Source organism: Peromyscus maniculatus, chromosome 21 (assembly GCF_049852395.1).
Source record: "Peromyscus maniculatus bairdii isolate BWxNUB_F1_BW_parent chromosome 21, HU_Pman_BW_mat_3.1, whole genome shotgun sequence".
In the NCBI taxonomy this organism is placed as follows: Eukaryota; Metazoa; Chordata; class Mammalia; order Rodentia; family Cricetidae; genus Peromyscus; species Peromyscus maniculatus.
The window spans coordinates 49,219,447-49,236,209 of NC_134872.1; the positions used below are offsets into that span (position 1 = coordinate 49,219,447).

At 46.2% G+C, this 16,763-nt stretch overlaps 1 protein-coding gene across 1 annotated transcript in view; it reads right to left on the bottom strand.

Moving 5' to 3' along the window:
• Positions 1 to 16,763, bottom strand: part of Xpo5 (exportin 5) — a 47,867-nt gene that overhangs the window by 3,769 nt on the left and 27,335 nt on the right. The window contains exons 21-31 of the mRNA XM_042266087.2: positions 7,569 to 7,669; positions 6,247 to 6,343; positions 5,596 to 5,732; positions 4,626 to 4,723; positions 3,373 to 3,419; positions 2,871 to 2,968; positions 2,248 to 2,310; positions 1,649 to 1,731; positions 1,261 to 1,368; positions 451 to 588; positions 89 to 253 (exon numbers count right to left, since the gene is read on the bottom strand). Coding sequence (XP_042122021.1) covers positions 89 to 253; positions 451 to 588; positions 1,261 to 1,368; positions 1,649 to 1,731; positions 2,248 to 2,310; positions 2,871 to 2,968; positions 3,373 to 3,419; positions 4,626 to 4,723; positions 5,596 to 5,732; positions 6,247 to 6,343; positions 7,569 to 7,669 — 1,135 coding nt within the window. The remainder of the gene's footprint in view (positions 1 to 88; positions 254 to 450; positions 589 to 1,260; positions 1,369 to 1,648; positions 1,732 to 2,247; positions 2,311 to 2,870; positions 2,969 to 3,372; positions 3,420 to 4,625; positions 4,724 to 5,595; positions 5,733 to 6,246; positions 6,344 to 7,568; positions 7,670 to 16,763) is intronic.

A 16,763-nucleotide genomic window follows, 5' to 3' on the forward strand; every position in this document is an offset into this window, starting at 1 on the left:
AGTGACTCGTTGGTTTGGAATTTACCCACAACAGTCTACGACAGCAAGCGTGTGGGGCTGGGTGCTGGAACAGGGGTGTGAAACTCACCCCAATGCAGCCAGCGATGAGACGTTTGAAGTGCTCCTTCCGGCGTTTATCAGCTACTTTTTGAAGGGAGGGGTTTAAAAGCTTGCAGTCAAATTGGTCCAGAGACTCCTTGTGTATTTCAGGGATCTGCTCCATTATTGCTCTTATCTCTAGGTACCTGGGGCGCTAGTTAAGCGGGGAATGAACTCGATGGATGTAGGTTTGGCCTGTCACCTTCCCCATGCCACGGCACACCCTCCCCTCGGGCAGCATAAGCAGTATGGCAGATGCCCGGGTTTGGGTCACAGCTCGAGATCCTGGGAGGCAGGTTGAGTGAAGCGGCTGGACCGCCCGCCAGCCGTCCCGCCCTGCCGCCCACTTACCAGCATCTCGTATATCTGGAAGGCCAGGTGGACCAGGGAAGCCATGCACCCATCATGCTGCCCGTGCATCTGCAACCCTTTCAGCACACTGGTGAAAAGCCATGTGACAGCGTCTGCGAGCAGGGTCCCAGACATCACCTGGGAAGACAGCAGTGCTCAGGAGCCACGAGCCTCTCAAGGGCCTAGCCCCGGTTCTTCCAACTGACTCAGTCTACGAGGCTGACCTCAACTTCCAGACAGGAAAGGAAAAGGTGGCAAGGACTGACTCTGACAGCCTCTGTCATGTTCTGCATACTCAATCAATAGGGCTATTTTGAGGGCTGTGGAGCCTTTAGCAGTTGGGGCCTGACTGGCAGAAGCAGGTCACAGGTTAACTGTTAGGCCTGTCCCTGGTCAAAACCTGTGCTCTTGGCTTCCTGTCTGCTGAGATAAGAGGAGCTATCACAATATGCCCTTGCCACAGTGAACTTAGCCATGCTTTACCCACTGTAGATGAAAATCCCCCAGAAATCAGTTAGTCTACATTAGGTGAATTTGGCCACAGCAATACAAAAATAACTAAGAGGCTACAGGTCTGTAGCCTCAGCTACTCAGGAGTGGCAAGGAGACAGCAAGACTTCAAGGTCTCTGGGGTTCAAGGACAGCTTGGGAAATTTAGCCAGACCCTTGTCTCAAAAGAAAAAAGAAAAAGAGACTTGGGGATGTAGTCAGTGGTAAAGTGCTCACCTAGCATGCTTGTAGCCCTAGGCCACCTCCCCTCCCTGCAAAAACCCCAAACAAACCGACCCCTAAAACAATGAACCAGCATACTTGTTTGAGGAGAGGCCAGCAGAGCTGTGTGGTCGCCCTCTGGCAAGACAGCGTATCCTTCCAGGTCAGAGAGCTGAAGGCGGTAATTAATAGTGCTGTGCAAATGTCCTGAACAGCAAGGGAGGAAGGGGACAGTCAGCCTTTAGTCCCAGCAGCCAGCCTGGGCTACACAGCGAGTTCCAGGCCAGCCAGGGTGGAGTGAGACTCTGTCTCTTTAAACAAAGAGACAGACGGTGACGGCTGGGGGAGGGGAAGCTGTATATGGGAGGGCAGATGAAAGCTGAGCCCCAGAGACCCAATACCAGCAATCTGCAGCATGGACCTGCATGTTTCCTGAGAACATCTGCCCAGAGCAAGGAGAAAGGTACCACCAGTCCCCTCTACCCACCTCATGCTTCATCAGGCATTTCCCCAAGTCTGTGAGCTCGGCCACAGGGGAAGGGGTGACTTCGGTGGCCATCATCTCCTCATCTGTAAGCAATGCACAACACTAAGCTCCATCCTTTCACAGCAGAGAGGACTACCCCAACGGAACGTCCTCAGCTGCCTGGGACTAAGCGGTGCTACACAACCCTCTCCCCCGGCAGGGTGCAGACACTGGGGCAGTGCATGTGTGAGTGCCCATGCTAACAGGCACGGCTCAGTCACTGGAGTCCTTCCCTGACAGCCTACACAGTAAGGGAGAGAGGCAATAAATGAATTTAATAAATAAAAAGTGCAGGTCGCTGAAATAAAAACAAAGCAGAGGAAGAGATTATACAGAGCTTGGGCCTGTGATGTTCGGCAGATTAGACATGAAGGCCTCTTGGAGGAGATACCATTTGAGAAGAGACTGAATGAGCAAGAGCTTAGGGTCATGTCTATCCCAGGAAGAAAACCACTTTGGACAGAGGACAGCAAGTAGGCTAGCACAGGACGACAGCTGGATCTATCCTGGCTCTGTCTCCGAGGGCAGAGCTATAGACCACGTAGCTATAGATCACGTACCCTCTCCATCCACAGCAGGAACTGCACTGTGGTCGGCGGTCTTCTTTGATACACAGCAGGTCGCTAGAAGAGAGCAGAAGGCAGTATCGACCCACGGCACAACAGTCACCTCGCCAACTGATCCCAGGCTATTTCCGGCCAGATGAAAGCTGGTGGGTGGATACTGTCCAAGGACTAAATCAGCTTCACCACTAGAAGGAGGTATTCTGAGGACCCCAACTAGACTGTGGGTCGCTCTTCCAGTCAGCCAGCTAGGGGGGCATTACAGACTCTGCTGAGAATAAAGGACCAGGGAAGGTGACTGACATATCCTTAACTACTTTGGGAATAAAAAAACCAATATTGAATTCTTCAACATTTCTGAAAATAGAAAACTGATGTTCATGTCTAGGAACTGAACTTTTCCTATCTTGATCAAGTAAGAAAGTTATTGCTAACATTAATTCAAGTTCCTATTTTGGATCCCCGTCTTCTTATCTGGTACAATGTATGTAGTTCACAACTCAGAACCTGTCTGATTGACTTAAGGACTCTTAGCTTCTGCTTGTCAACCCGAACCTCTGCCACCAGCCTAGCCTGTGTGGGGCTGCCGAGTAGTTCCCTGGTCCCCGCATGCCACTTACTGATGAGGTCCATGACTTCTCGGGTTAACATCCTCACCAGTTGTTCCTCCAGCATCTCTTGAGACTCAGGGTTGTCCTCTGCAATCTCATCCTCTCCACTGCCGAGAACCAAGGGGCAAGTTCCGTGGGAGAGCAAAGGAAGCAAGGACCAGGAAATGGTCACCCTCACCAGCACCCCCACACCCAGGCCATTCTTCGGGCTATCCCCAGAGGATGTCAGAGAGAGAGAGCAGTCCACTGAGGGACCTTATCTCTTGTGACTCTGCTTGGTTGGATGGAGAGCTCAGGATCAAAATCCAGAGTAGGTGAGGGGAAGGTCCCCACAGGAAAGCCTAACCTCACCGTCAGGTCACTAAGCGGTAACAGCAGCCTGTCCAGACAAATCACCTCTCATGCAGGCTGGGAACGACTATACCAAGGCTGCTCTAGCCTAGAAGAGTCAAACCCTGCCCAACCCAAAGCTGGCCGCTGGCTCCTGCGCCGAGGACTGGTTATTCCTTACCACAGGGCGCTCCTCTGGATGATGACATGCCACTTCTGGGAAAGCCTCTGAAGAAACAAGAGGAGGAAGAGCTAGGATGGGGAGAGGCTGAAGTGCATGGTACCCAAGGTCTACTTCTAATTTTTTTTTTAAAGAGGCTCTTAGTCTGTAGCCCAGGCTAGCCTAGAACTCACTATAAATCCCAGGCTGGCCTTAAGCTTGTGAGCGATTCTCCTGTCTCAGCTTCTTAGTGCTGGGACTAGAGGTGTAGGGCCTGCACATAGCTATTCAAGGTTACTTTAAGCAGAACACTAATTACCCAGAAAGAAACTAACTCCTTACATCAACCTAGAGACATTTTCTGTACTGTAAACGGAATTGTACCAAGGCCCAAATATGAAAAAGGAATCTAATACAAGAACTTTAGTTAATGTTGGCAGTAACTTCTAGTATGGTCAAAACAGCAAAAAGCTCAATTCTTGGTCCTGGCCATCAACTTTCTATGTTCAGAAATGCTGAAGAATCCACTACTGGTCATTTACTGTCAATCCACGGCAGCCAGGGATGTGTCAGTCACCTCTGGTCATTCGGTCCCCCTAGCCACAGCAGACACCACATACACCACAACAAAGACTGCATTTCTGTAACCTCACTCCACTAATGACAGGGGCACATGTCCAGTATCTGCTGAGATTAATGACACTTTGAGAAGCTGGGTCTCTCTGGGCACATCTGTTCTCTGTTGAACTGGACAGCTGCCTCGCTCCAGAGCCAAGGACAGACCCAGGGGAAAGAATTCTTGATCATTTCTTCTTGCTTAGTTCTTTGGGGGCTGTTTAACCCGCAGCACCAACAGGCTCCTGGGACGTTGCTGAACAGCCAGCAGGCAAGGCTGGGAGAACTGTTCAGCATCAGTCCCTCATCTCTGGGCATCTGGTGTATGTAGTGTTTTGCAGGGCGCGTCCGCACATATGTGTAGAGGCCAGAGACTGATGTCAGATGTCTCACTCATCACTGTCCACCTTGAGCGTGACTCCCTGGACCTGGAGCTCATCAATTAACAGTCTGTCTGGCCAAAGAGCTCCAGGGTTCCATCTATCTCCCACCTCCCCAGTGCTGAGGTTACAGATGTGTGCCACCACATCTGGCTTTCACGTGTGCTCTGGGGATCTAAACTTAAGTCCTTATGCTTGTGGTCGGTCACTTTAGAGACCATCTCCCCAGCATGGACCATTCCCTTAAGAGTACTCTGGCCCGACTCGTGGACCACTTACCATGTGGCAGTAGGTGAAGAGAGGTCCGAGGATGGGGGCTATGAGGGTTTCATAGTGCTCGGGGGGACAGAAGAGCACCAGGGGCTTCACGAAGACGCCTGCGGCCGCGGTTAAGAAGGTTTAGCACACGAGCAGACCCTCCGCTTTCCAGCCAACAGGCTGTGCGGCTGGGCAGCCCACTACACGGCTTTCAAGATAAAAAGAACATCCTACGAAAATAGGAAAAACTCCTCATTGTCCTAGAACCCTAAGCTGCATATATACTCAATTATTTTGTATTTTTAACTTAACTTATTTAGCTGTACATTATAGCCCTGGGTTGCTAAAGAATAGAAGAATTAAAGACACCCTCATATAAAAGGGTCTGAAAGATGATGAAATCTTGGGTGTTCCTTTCAAAAGAAAGCACCCAGCTGGGTGTACAAGCATTCACCTGTAGTTCCAGCTATCCAGGAGGCTGAGGCATGAGGGTCACGTGTGCCCAGGAGTTCCAGCTCAGCCTGGAGAACAGTGAGATCATCACTCAAAACAAACACCCAAACGCCAGCACTCAGGAGGTTCAAGAAGGAGCCGGAGAATGGCATGTTTAGGGCTAGCATAGACTACATATTTAAAAATGCAGTCCCTGGCAAAACCAAACCAACCAAAACGAAGCACTCAGCAAACTATAGAAAAGGAAATAAATTTAAAAATGTTATATTTCTGAGAAGTAGGAAGACAGTAATTTCTAGCCAGGGCAAAGCTCAGGAGGTTTTTGTGAGACACTCGACCCCCAGTCTGGCTGCCTCCTGTTCCCCCTCCTTCCTCACCCACTTACTTATTAATTATTTGCACCCTTCTGTCTGTCTGTAAGAGGTCACCAAGCACGTAAGTCTACAGCCCAACCTGCTCCTTGCAGTTGAATTTTCCTCCCTCTGTCCTGTCTCCAATTTCTGACCTTCTAGGTTACTTAGGGTCATTCCAAGGATATGAAGCATAGATTTGAGCCGGAAGTCAGGAATATTGTTCAAGTTGACGAAGGCTGAACCAAGGAGCTGGGTGGAGAGGCCCTCTACAGTGTAGAAATCTTGCTGCATGGAAGGGCCTGCCTTCCCTAGGATATGGTAACTGTAAGGCAAAAAAGCACCGGTGATAACTAATACCCAACAATGTCAGTCCTTCGGGTTCTTCAAGATTCTCTAATGTTTGGTGAACCGAGGCTACAGCTGTGAGTGTGGGATGCACGGAGCCAAGTATCACTAAACCCTACAGCCAGGACCCAAGACAGGAACCAGGCCGGCTGCTTCTCACTGTCCCGTGAGAAGCAGACTGCAAACACTAAGCAGGCCGAGCAAATGCAAGCCCACTTCTCTACCTCTGGGCCTCATCATCGCTCACTAGAAACACACCGTGGGTATGAACTTCCAGTCCTCGCCAGGACTGTGAGGTGCACACAACGGCCGGTCCGTTCCACAGGAAAGCAGTTGCTCTCCTGGACTTACCACTACCACCAGCTCCACTCCACCCCTCGCCTCCGCTCACCTCTGCACTAGAATTCTCAGTCAAAAGCCTCTGTTGCCATCCCTACAAAATGAGCATTCTGGCAAGGGAGCACACAGCAGCAGGGACGCTTGGGCCTTACCAGTTCTCATAGAGGATGCCGAAGAAACGCTGCATCCTCTCCAAGGTCGTTCTGTAGACAGGGTGTTCGTTAACCTCCAAGAGAGGCTGAGGTAATCCTACAGACAGATGAACAGAATGGGTGGGACAGGCCAGCATCTGCGGGCAGGCACACACGTCCGTCTGGGAACATATGTGCTCTATTCCAAAGCAGCTGGCCGCAGAGTCTAGGGGTAGAGTACTAAGAGTTCTCGGAAGGTGTTGGGTCTTTCCCTCCCTGCCATCCTCTCCTAACTGGGTACCGGACCCAGGGTCAGGCACATGCTAGTTAAGCTAAATCCCATCCCAGTATCTCCTCTTGCATCGGACATAGTTAGCTTTTACTGGTTCTTCAAGAAGCAACTTCTGAAATCAGATTCAAATCTATCTAGAACCTTGGTGAAGTCTTTGCCATATTGGCTAGCATTTCCGGTGTGTAATGGAGAAACATGGGTAACTACCACTTACTACTACCTGCACACTAAACTGAAGGAGGGATTTTTTTTTTTTAATTTATTTACTTTTTAAAATCTTTTTTTTAAAGTTTTTTTTTTTTTTCATTTTACATACCAATCCCAGTTCCCATGCACCTCCCCTTTTCCTGCTCCCCTACTCTCCCCATTCCACCCCTCATCCACTCCTCAGAGAGGGTAAGGCCTCCCTTGGGAGAGTCAACGAAGTCTGGCATACTAAGTTGAGGCAAAACCAAGTACCTCCCCCATGTGTCAAGGCTGAAACAACAAGGTATCCCACCCTAGGGAGTGTGTTTGAAGGAGGGATTTTTTGTGGAATAATCTTTATGTACACTATGAAGATGTGTCTTTGCCAAGGCGTCTTCTGATTGGTTTAATAAAGAGCTGAATGGCCAATAGCTAGGCAGGAAGAGGTTAGGTGGTGCTTCTGAGCAGAGAGAGGAATCTAGGCGCAGGAGAGACACCAAAGGAGAGGAATCAGGAGGTGCCAGATGGAAGAGAGGTGAAAAGCCACGAGACAAAATGCCGACTAATAGAAACAGGTCAATTTAAGTTCTAAGAGCTAGAGGGACAAGCCTAAGCTATAGGCCAAGCTTTCATAATTAATAATAAGTGTCCATGTCGTTTTTTTTGTGTGTGTGAGCTGGTAGCCCAAAGAAAAATCCCTCTACAGGGATTACTAAGGGAAAAGCCATTCACAAGACTCGGATAGTTCAGATGAAGAAGATCAATGACACATAAGCTCTTCAGCACCTCTAGGAGCTCCACAAATTTATTTCCTGAGAAGTCATAGAGTTAGGATGAACTCAGCAAGGAGGTAAAACCCTCTTACCTAATATGGTTGTTTTTTCAGATTCAAGTATATCCAGAACCTTGGTGAAAGGCTCTGCCATCTTGGCTAGAATTTCCGGTGTGTATAAAGTATTGTGGGTTCTGAAAAAAATAAGGATGTTATGGAAACATCTAGCTAGTCTTTCAAACAGATTCCCCCATCAACATTACTCACAGCAGGGGAAAGAATTCCCCAGAGAAAGATGCAGCCTTGAAGCTGTTAAGTGCATAGCATACAATCTCATGGCCTAATACACACACCAGATCCTGAGATAGCAGGACAGTATCCCAACAGAGTGACTCAATAGCAAATCCTGTTAGACTTGAGATGCGTGAACTGATAGAATTGTCAGCAACACTGTATGTGCAAAGAGCAGGTCAGAGTAATAGGACCCATCTTTTAATTCCCTGCCTCTATTTCTGGAGCACAGACCTAGCAATAGTCACCACAGCTTCCTAGAAGAACAAAATCCAATCATGTTCCCCATCAAAATGACTGTGTTGCTAAGGGGCAGTGACTAGGGACAGGAGCCACCTCCTGGGTGGGCACTAATTTCTTCATTGAATAGTCAATAGCCAGTTTGGCCCACAATAGCCTTTTTGGAGTGCTGGGACCAAACCTAAGACCTTGTATATTGCAGAAAAACACTCTTTAATAGCGAGCATTACCTCTAGATTCTCCAACTTAAAAATATATTCACTCTGGGTGGTGGTGGCACACACCTTTAATGCCAGCACTCGGGAGGCAGAGCCAGGCGGATCTCTGTGAGTTCGAGACCAGCCCAATCTACAGAGCAAGTTCCAGGACAGGCACCAAAACTACACAGAGAAACCCTGTCTTGAAAAAAACCAAATAAATAAATAAATAAATAAATAAAAATCACCTATTTATTTATGTGTTTGTAAGGCCAGGGAGGCCAGAAGGATCAGATCCCCTGGAGTTGGAACTACAGGTGGTGGTTGTGAGCTGCCTAATGGGAGTGCTGTGAACCAAACTCCAGTCCTTTGGAAGAGCAGCAAATGCTCTTCTCTTAATCTCTGAGTTGTCTCTCTGGTCCTTCAGCTTTCTTTTGATTTAAACAAGAAAACAAACAAACAAACAAACAAATGCAAGGTCTTACAACATAGCCCTGGCTGGCCTGGGACCCCCTATTCAGACTAGGCTGGTCTTGAACTCACAGAGTTTCCCACTGTAGCTGCATTGTTGCTATAGTATATGTAGTGTCAACAAACCTAGTGAGTGCATTGATGGTCATAGAGAACTCTAGCACATTATTACATACAGTGTGTAACACATGACGATGATAATCAATGACTGTTAGTATTTCATGTATTACTAGACTTTGAAAATCATTTCATCTGGGTATGGTGGCACACACCTTTAATCCCAGGACTAGGGAGGCAGAGGTAGGCCTATCTCTGTGAGTTCGAGGCCAGCCTGGTTTACAGAGCTAGTTCTAGGATAGCTAGAGATGTTACATAGAGAAATCATGTCTTGAAAAAACAAAAACAAAACAACAAAAAGAAATCATTTCAGAGTCAGGCATGGTCAGACACACCTTTAATCCTAACACTCAGGAGGCAGAGGCAGCCTGCCTGTTCTACATATTGAGTTCCAGGACAGCTAAGGCTATGTAGAAAGACCCTTTCCTAAAAACAAACAACCAGTCGGTGGTGGCACACACCTTTAGTCTTAGCACTTGGGCAGCTGGCAGAGGCAGGCAGGAGTTCAAGGCCAGCCTGGTTAACAGATCAAGTTCTAGGACAGCCAAGACTACACAGAGAAACTCTGTCTCAGGGGGAAAAAAAAACCAACCAAAACAAACCAACAAACAAACTTCAGAGTGCTTTTCCTTCCACATACTTATAGAATGACAGATGATAGTTCTATACATGTCACTGGCTGTGGGACCTTTTACTTCTTTTTGAGGTAGGGTCTATTCTATAGGCTAGGCTAGGTTTGAGCTTTTGCTAATGCTCCTGCCCCACCCTCCCAAGTATTAGAGACAGATGTGCTCCACCATTCCTGGCCCCTGCAGACTTCTCAACAGGACAGCATGTGCAGATGGAAGGCTGATGCTCATGACACTGACCTTGGGCAGGTCTAGGCTAATGTGAGTCTATGCCTTCATTTTGGGGGTGGGGGGATGGAATGGAGAAGTGCTGGGAAATGGGCAGGATCTCATATAAATCAGAATAGTCTTCAACTCCCTAGGTAATCAGCCTTGGATTCCTGACTTGAGTATAGGCCTGCATACCACACATGGCTGTGCCTTCATTTTACAAGTTTAAAAACTAAAACAAGCAAGCTCCAATCCACTTTCAGAATAAAGATGTGAAGAAAACATTTCAGGGGCTGGTGAAATGTTTATGGCTCAGTAGTAGAGGTGCTTGCTATCAAGACGCATGACCTGACTTTGGTCCCTGAGACCCATAGGGAGAAGCAGAAAGTAACTCCTTACTAGTTGTCCTCTGACCTCCATGGCGTGCTTGAGCCTACACCACACAAAATGAACAAATGGCCAGGCGGTGGTGGCGCACACCCTTAATCCCAGTACTTGGGAGGCAGAGGCAGGCGGATCTCTGTGAGTTCGAGGCCAGCCTGGTCTACAGAGTGAGATCCAGGACAGGCTCCAAAGCTACACAGAGAAACTCTGTCTTGAAAAAAAAATAAAAAACAACAAACCAAACAAACAACCGAAACGAACAGACGTGAAGAGCAGCACTAAGGAGACAGCTCCCCAGCTAAGAGCGCCTGCTGTTCTCAGCGAGCGCAGGAGCCTGACTCCCAGTACCACCCGGTGATCAATGACTTCGGGTAACTAGATCCAGGGAGCCTGACAGCGGCTCTGGCCCTGTGGGGAGCCCAAAGGTGCAGCAGGTTGTTGGCGTAGAAGCAGCTGTACTGTAGAGTCTTGTCTCGAACCCCTTGTCCTGCCCTCATCTACCATGTTTGGGCTTACATCGTAAGACCCCATACTGCAGTCTGTTGGTCTCTTTAACTGAGCATAAGCATTCAAACATTTAGACATCTATTAAAGTTTGTTTAGTCTGGCAGCGTACTAAGAATATGGTAGTAAGCTAAGGTCATTACTGAAAGTGACTGAAGTTTTCAGAATGTGTTGTGGAATAAAAGAAAAAATCATCTTTAGCTGGCTTGTGCACACTGCACATTCCACACTTGTGTTAACACAGATGTGTAGGTCACCTTTGAACATTTATGTGTTTTCAGAGCAAAGGGACCACATACCAATGAAAACAGGTGGCCCAGGTGATCCAGCATCTCAGAAGTGGCTCAGACTATTCTAGCCAGGACTTGACCATTATCCTAATTTTCTCAGAGTCCCCGAAAGATGCCAGTGCCCAAGACAACAGGAAGAAGCAGTCTAGAGAACACAACACTCACATTCCCAAGAGGTGCGGGGTGGGTAGCTTTTTGGCCATTGCTTAGGGGGTTTGGTCACAGCTGTTACTGGTCATGGTCAGAGAGGACACTAATAAAGGGAATTAGATTCAGGGATCTCGTTCTGAGAAGAAAAAAGGGGGTAGAGAAATGACAGAATAAAAGGGTAGATTTTATTGTATCTACTTTCAAAATAAAAAAACTAGTCTCAAATATTTTACATTGGTATGAATTTTTGTATATTGATACAAATTTAAAGTTATTTTTGCTGTTCTGTATATGTTTCTACTCTTGTTTAAGATATTTTTGTATATTGATACAAATATACAGCTATTTTTGTTATATTGTATATGTTTCTACTCTTGTGTAAGATATTTCTGTATACTGATACAAATTTAAGGTTATTTTTGTTCTTTGTATATGTTTCTATTCTTGTTTAAGATATTGTACCTATGCAGCTCATTTAAAAATGTAAAGTTTAAGGGCTGGAGAGATGGCTCAGAGGTTAAGAGCACTCGCTGTTCTTCCAGAGGACCCGGGTTCAATTCCCAGTACCCACATGGCAGCTCACAACTGTCTGTAACCCCAGTTCCAGGGCATCTGACACCCTCACACCAATGACATAAAATAAAGATAAATAAATTAAAAAAATGTAAAGTTTAAGAACTAAAATTTAAGTTTTAGTTCTTGAAAGCTATTTAGGATAATAAAGAAATATAGGTTAGTAGTTAGTCATCTATAATAATGAAACTTAGTCATGTTAGGTATGTTTTCAAGGCCATACAAAGATATCTTAGATAGATAGATGGTCTTCAAAACACTTCAAAGACCTACAGAATATGGCATTTAAAATGTTTTGTTAACATAGGGCTTTTCAGGAAAATGAGACACATCTGCTCCTGTCAGCACCAATTTACTTTAGAAAAGATGATGGGCATTGAAGAAACTCCACATGGAGATTGCTTTCAATGTGGCAAAACTAGCCTTTTGGACAAGAAACTACTCTTGTCTTGACCGTTGACAGTATACTGTACAAATGGACAAGCAGGATATAAAGGAAAAATCTGCTGAACTTTGCCAAGACTATGCAAGACAGTTCTTCAAAATTCCTGCTGCATAAAAGTCTTTCAATATTCTAGGCCTGTAGGCTGAAGATGGATGCCCCAAATTTACAAAGGAACCTTGGGTGACTGTCCAGGCAGCCAGATATCTGTTATTTCTATATGTTTGGAAGTGGCTTGCACTATACTTCCTGTTTACTCAGGTAATATTATATCCTTCTGGGATCTTTGATGAAGTTGAACAGTACATAATTATAGCTGTACTTTTCCTTAGTTATAATAGAAAGTAAATTAGGTTAAAAACTTTGGACTCACCAAGAGAGGAAAAATAATGAAGTATTTTCATTGAATCTGCCAAATACAAATAGACTGGATATTGTAAATGTAATCCTTACTTGATAACTGTTTTTGTTTTGTTTTTCGAGAGAGGGTTTCTCTGTGTAACTTCGTGCCTTTCCTGGATCTTGTTCTGTAGACCAGGCTGGCCTCGAACTCACAAAGATCAGCCTGCCTCTGCCTCCTGAGTGCTGGGATTAAAGGCGTGCGCCACCACGGCCCAGCGATAACTGTTTTTATTATATATAGTTCTACTATGTTAGAGTTCAACCTTTCATTTTTAGGGGGAAATGTTGTGGAATAATCTTTTTTTGTACACTATGAAAAAGTGTCACTTGGATTCATTTAATAAAAAGCTACATGGCCAATTGCTAGGCAGGGTTTTCAGGGCAAGAGAACACTAGGAAGAAGGCAGGGAAGCCACATAGACACAGAACGAATAGGACACACAAAATGAGATAGAGGTAAAAGCCACAAGGTAGAAAGTAAAGTAATAGAAATGAGTTACTTGAGGTTATTAAGAGCTAATTAGAAATAAGCCTAAACTATGGGCTGACCTTTCATAATTAGTAAGTCTCTGTGTCATTTACTGGGGAGCCGACAGTCCCAATGAAAAGATGTGTCTCCAAAGATGGACAAGCACGCAGTGTAGAGCACACAGCAGGCACACTCCTATGTGTTCTTAGGCTGTCATGTCTGCTGACTCCTCACCAGCATGCAGGCAGCTGCCCATTCCAGAAGATCCACGTGTGGTGAGGCCACACAGTGCATCATCACTGCTATTTTTTTTTTTTTTAAATAAATGTTTTTTTTTAAAGATAGGGTCTCACCAAGTATCTCTGGCTGACCTGGAACTCGATATATAGATCAGGCTGGCCTCAAACTCTAGGAGATTCATCTGCCTACACTTACAAGTGCTGGGATTAAAGGCATTTGCCACTATACTCAGTTTATTTTAAATGTTTATTGTACTTACTTATTTATGTGGCTCTGTGCATGTGTGCACCATGGACCACATGTCAGGAGGTCAGAGAATAACTTAAGGGTCTAGTTCTCATCAGGCAGTGGTAGGGACCGCCTTATATCCCAGCACTGGGGAGGCAGAGACAGGCGGATCTCTGAATTCAAGGTCAGCCTGGTCTACAGAGTGAGTTCCAGTACAGCCAGGGCTACACAGAAAAACCCTGTCTTGAAAACCACACACACACAAGTAGAGGGAGAGAGGGAGAGAGGGAGAGAGGGAGAGAGGGAGAGAGGGAGAGAGGGAGAGAGAGTCTGGTTCTCTTCTTGAACCACTTGGATTCCAGGAACTGAACTCAGGCTGTTAGGATTGGCGGCAAGTGCCTTACCTGCTACAGCCTCTCAATGGCATGAAACTGGGATTAAGAGCAGGCCTCACACATGGACCACTCTACCATTGAGCTATATCCCCAGCTGGCTTTGAACTCACTCTGTATTTGTGTATGTGTGTTCTTGAGACAGCATCTCATTATGTAAGCCCAAGCTTGTCTTGAATTTGCAGCAATCCTCCTGCCTCACCCTTTGGAGTACAGATGAGATTACAGTTGTGCATGACCACATCCAGCCTCTGATTTCACCATGTGGGTCTCAGGGACTGAACTCAGGAGCTGTTCTGTTTGGGCAGAAACTCTCGTCTGAAAGGCTCATAAAACTCAGGTAACTCATGAGAAGGCCCCTGAGGCAACTCTCTGAGCTTCTATAAACAATGAACAGTCCCTGAAAGAGAGGATACTATTCAGTGGAAGTTCCCCATGAGTGGTGTGGAAAGCTGAGGAGGCATGCTAGGCAGGCATTTTGCTTTATAAGCTTCCTTTCAGTCACCCATGCTCCCAAATAACCCCAATAAACTCACTGGCTCACCATGCAGACTTGGGGGGGAACTGTTTCTATGGTCTGTTATCAGTGTCCTATCTGGAATGAACATAAGCAGTTGGTCATGTCTCCCTAGGAAAAGTAATCCAACAGCGAGACAAGAAAATTAAGATCAACTTGACTACATAGCAAGACTCTCAGAAAAAAAAAAAAGACAAAACAAAATTGTGCTTTGCTCAATTTGATGTATTTTGCTTTCTGGAACAAAATTTTCTCAGTTGTTTGGGACAATACTGATACTATAAAATAATCTGATACAATTACTTGGAAGAAATAAATTTAAACTTGACTCTGAGCAAATGAGCCATGATTTTTTTTTTTTTTTAAAAGGGGGTTGGTGGCAAACTCGCCTTATATAGCCTTGGCCGGCCTGGAACTTGTAGACCAGGCTGGCATTGAACCCACACATGTCTGCCTGACTCTGCTCCCAAATGCTAGTATTAAAGGCATGTATGACCATGTGCATCTGTTGTGTTGTGGGACAATGTCTTGTGCCCAAGAGTCTCCCGTCTTAGCTTCCCAAGTGATGTGATTACATGTGATATTATATGTGATTTAGTGGCTGCATCAGTATCCCTGGCTGCTGTTTTCATTCATTATTGAAATGTGATCATAAAAAAACAAACCAAGCCAAACCAAAAAACTATAGCCGGGTTTGGTAGCACTTGGGAGGCAGAGGAAAAAGGACCAAAAATTCAAGGTCATAGTGAGTTAGAGACCAACCTGGGTTATACAAACCATGTTTTAATATAAACAAAGCCCAAAGACTAATGACTACCCCCAAATACAATAAAAAACCATAGCCAGGCATTGGTGGCGAACACCTTTAATCCCAGCACTCAGGAGGCAGAGGCAGGCAGATCTCTGTGAGTTCAATGCCAGCCTGGTCTACAGAGCGAGATCCAGGACGGGCTCCAAAGCTACAGAGAAACCCTGTCTTGAAAAACAAAACAAAACAAACATAAAAGGGGTCTGGGGAGATGGCTGAGTCAAGTGCTTTCTATACAAGTATCAAGCTATGCGTTCAGATCCAACCAAACCCCATGTACAAGCTAGGCATGGTGGTACAGGCCTGTAACCCAGCACTGAGGTGGTAGAAACAGGCAGGTGCCAGGGGCTCTTTGGTCGGCCAGTCTTGCCAAACTTCCAAGTTTAGGTCAAGTTGGAGACTGTGTCTCAAAGAATAAGGCAGAGAAGTAATGTGGAAAGACATCCAGACACCAGACTCCAGCTTCTGTACGCACCTGCACGTGAGTGCACCCCCCCCCCCCACACACACACAAAGGGCTGGCAGGACACTGTTACAAAGCAACAAAAGAAGAGCCAACAAACTTTTCATCATTCCCGCACACAGTTGCTAGGAGCATACTCAGTACACCACATCTGAAAGCCACCCTAGCTGTGAAAACTGAAGACATACATAACTTACAACTCAGGAATTCTCCTCTGTGTATAACCAGCGAGACTGCACAGACATCATGACATTCCGAAGAGTGTATATTATCAAAACTGTCCAAAAGTCCAGCGGGGCCAATAGGAGCCCGCACAGCACACAGCAGAATACCACAGAGGCAGTGAGAAGCAGTTACATGCAACTGGGATGGCTCCCACTCCATGTCATTGAGAAAAAGAAACCAGATACCAAGAAGTGCATTTTTTCAAGTTTCACTTCTACAAAGCTCAAAAGTGTACTTCTCATAACCAACAAGCCTATCCTGGCCAGCTTTCATTGGAATATGTCAGGTCATGTGACCTAGAACAATGACTCTAACCCTTTAATGTGCACATGAAACGCCTTGCTATCTTGTTAAAATTGGGAAACTGAAGGGGGTCCCTAATTCTGCCTTTCAAGCTCCAGTGGCTGCTGGTCTCCTAGGGAAGCCTAGCTCAAAGGCGAAAGGCATCCTGCTTCCCTGCGGCTTGTGGAGCCAGTGGACGTTTGGCCTACATGAGTTCAGTCATTGGTGAGAAGTTCCTATCAGTGCACACGGACACCACCTGGGGAAAGACTATAGAAAGCAACTGTCCTGTTCCCAACGAGCCATTCCCTTACTGATAAAAAGGGAGGTTAAATAATCTTCAAGTAGGCATGCACTATAAACAAGCCGAGAAAGGGCTGGGAGGTGCCTTGGTGTTTGCTGTGGCCTTGAACGCTCAAGGCCCAGTTCAATCCCAGCAGTACCATCAAAATGACAGCAAGCCAAAAAGAAAAAAAAACACCGAAGACGGTATTTTTAAAAATAAGAAAATAAGCCGGGCGGTGGTGGCGCACGCCTTTAATCCCAGCACTTGGGAGGCAGAGGCAGGCGGATCTCTGTGAGTTCGAGGCCAGCCTGGGCTACCAAGTGAGTTCCAGGAAAGGCGCAAAGCTACATAGAGAAACCCTGTCTCGAAAAACCAAAAAAAAAAAAAAAAAAAAAAAAAAAAATAAGAAAATAAGCTGGGTGGTGGTGGCGGCGTACGCCTTTAGTCCCAGTACTCAGGAGGCAGAGGCAAGTGGATC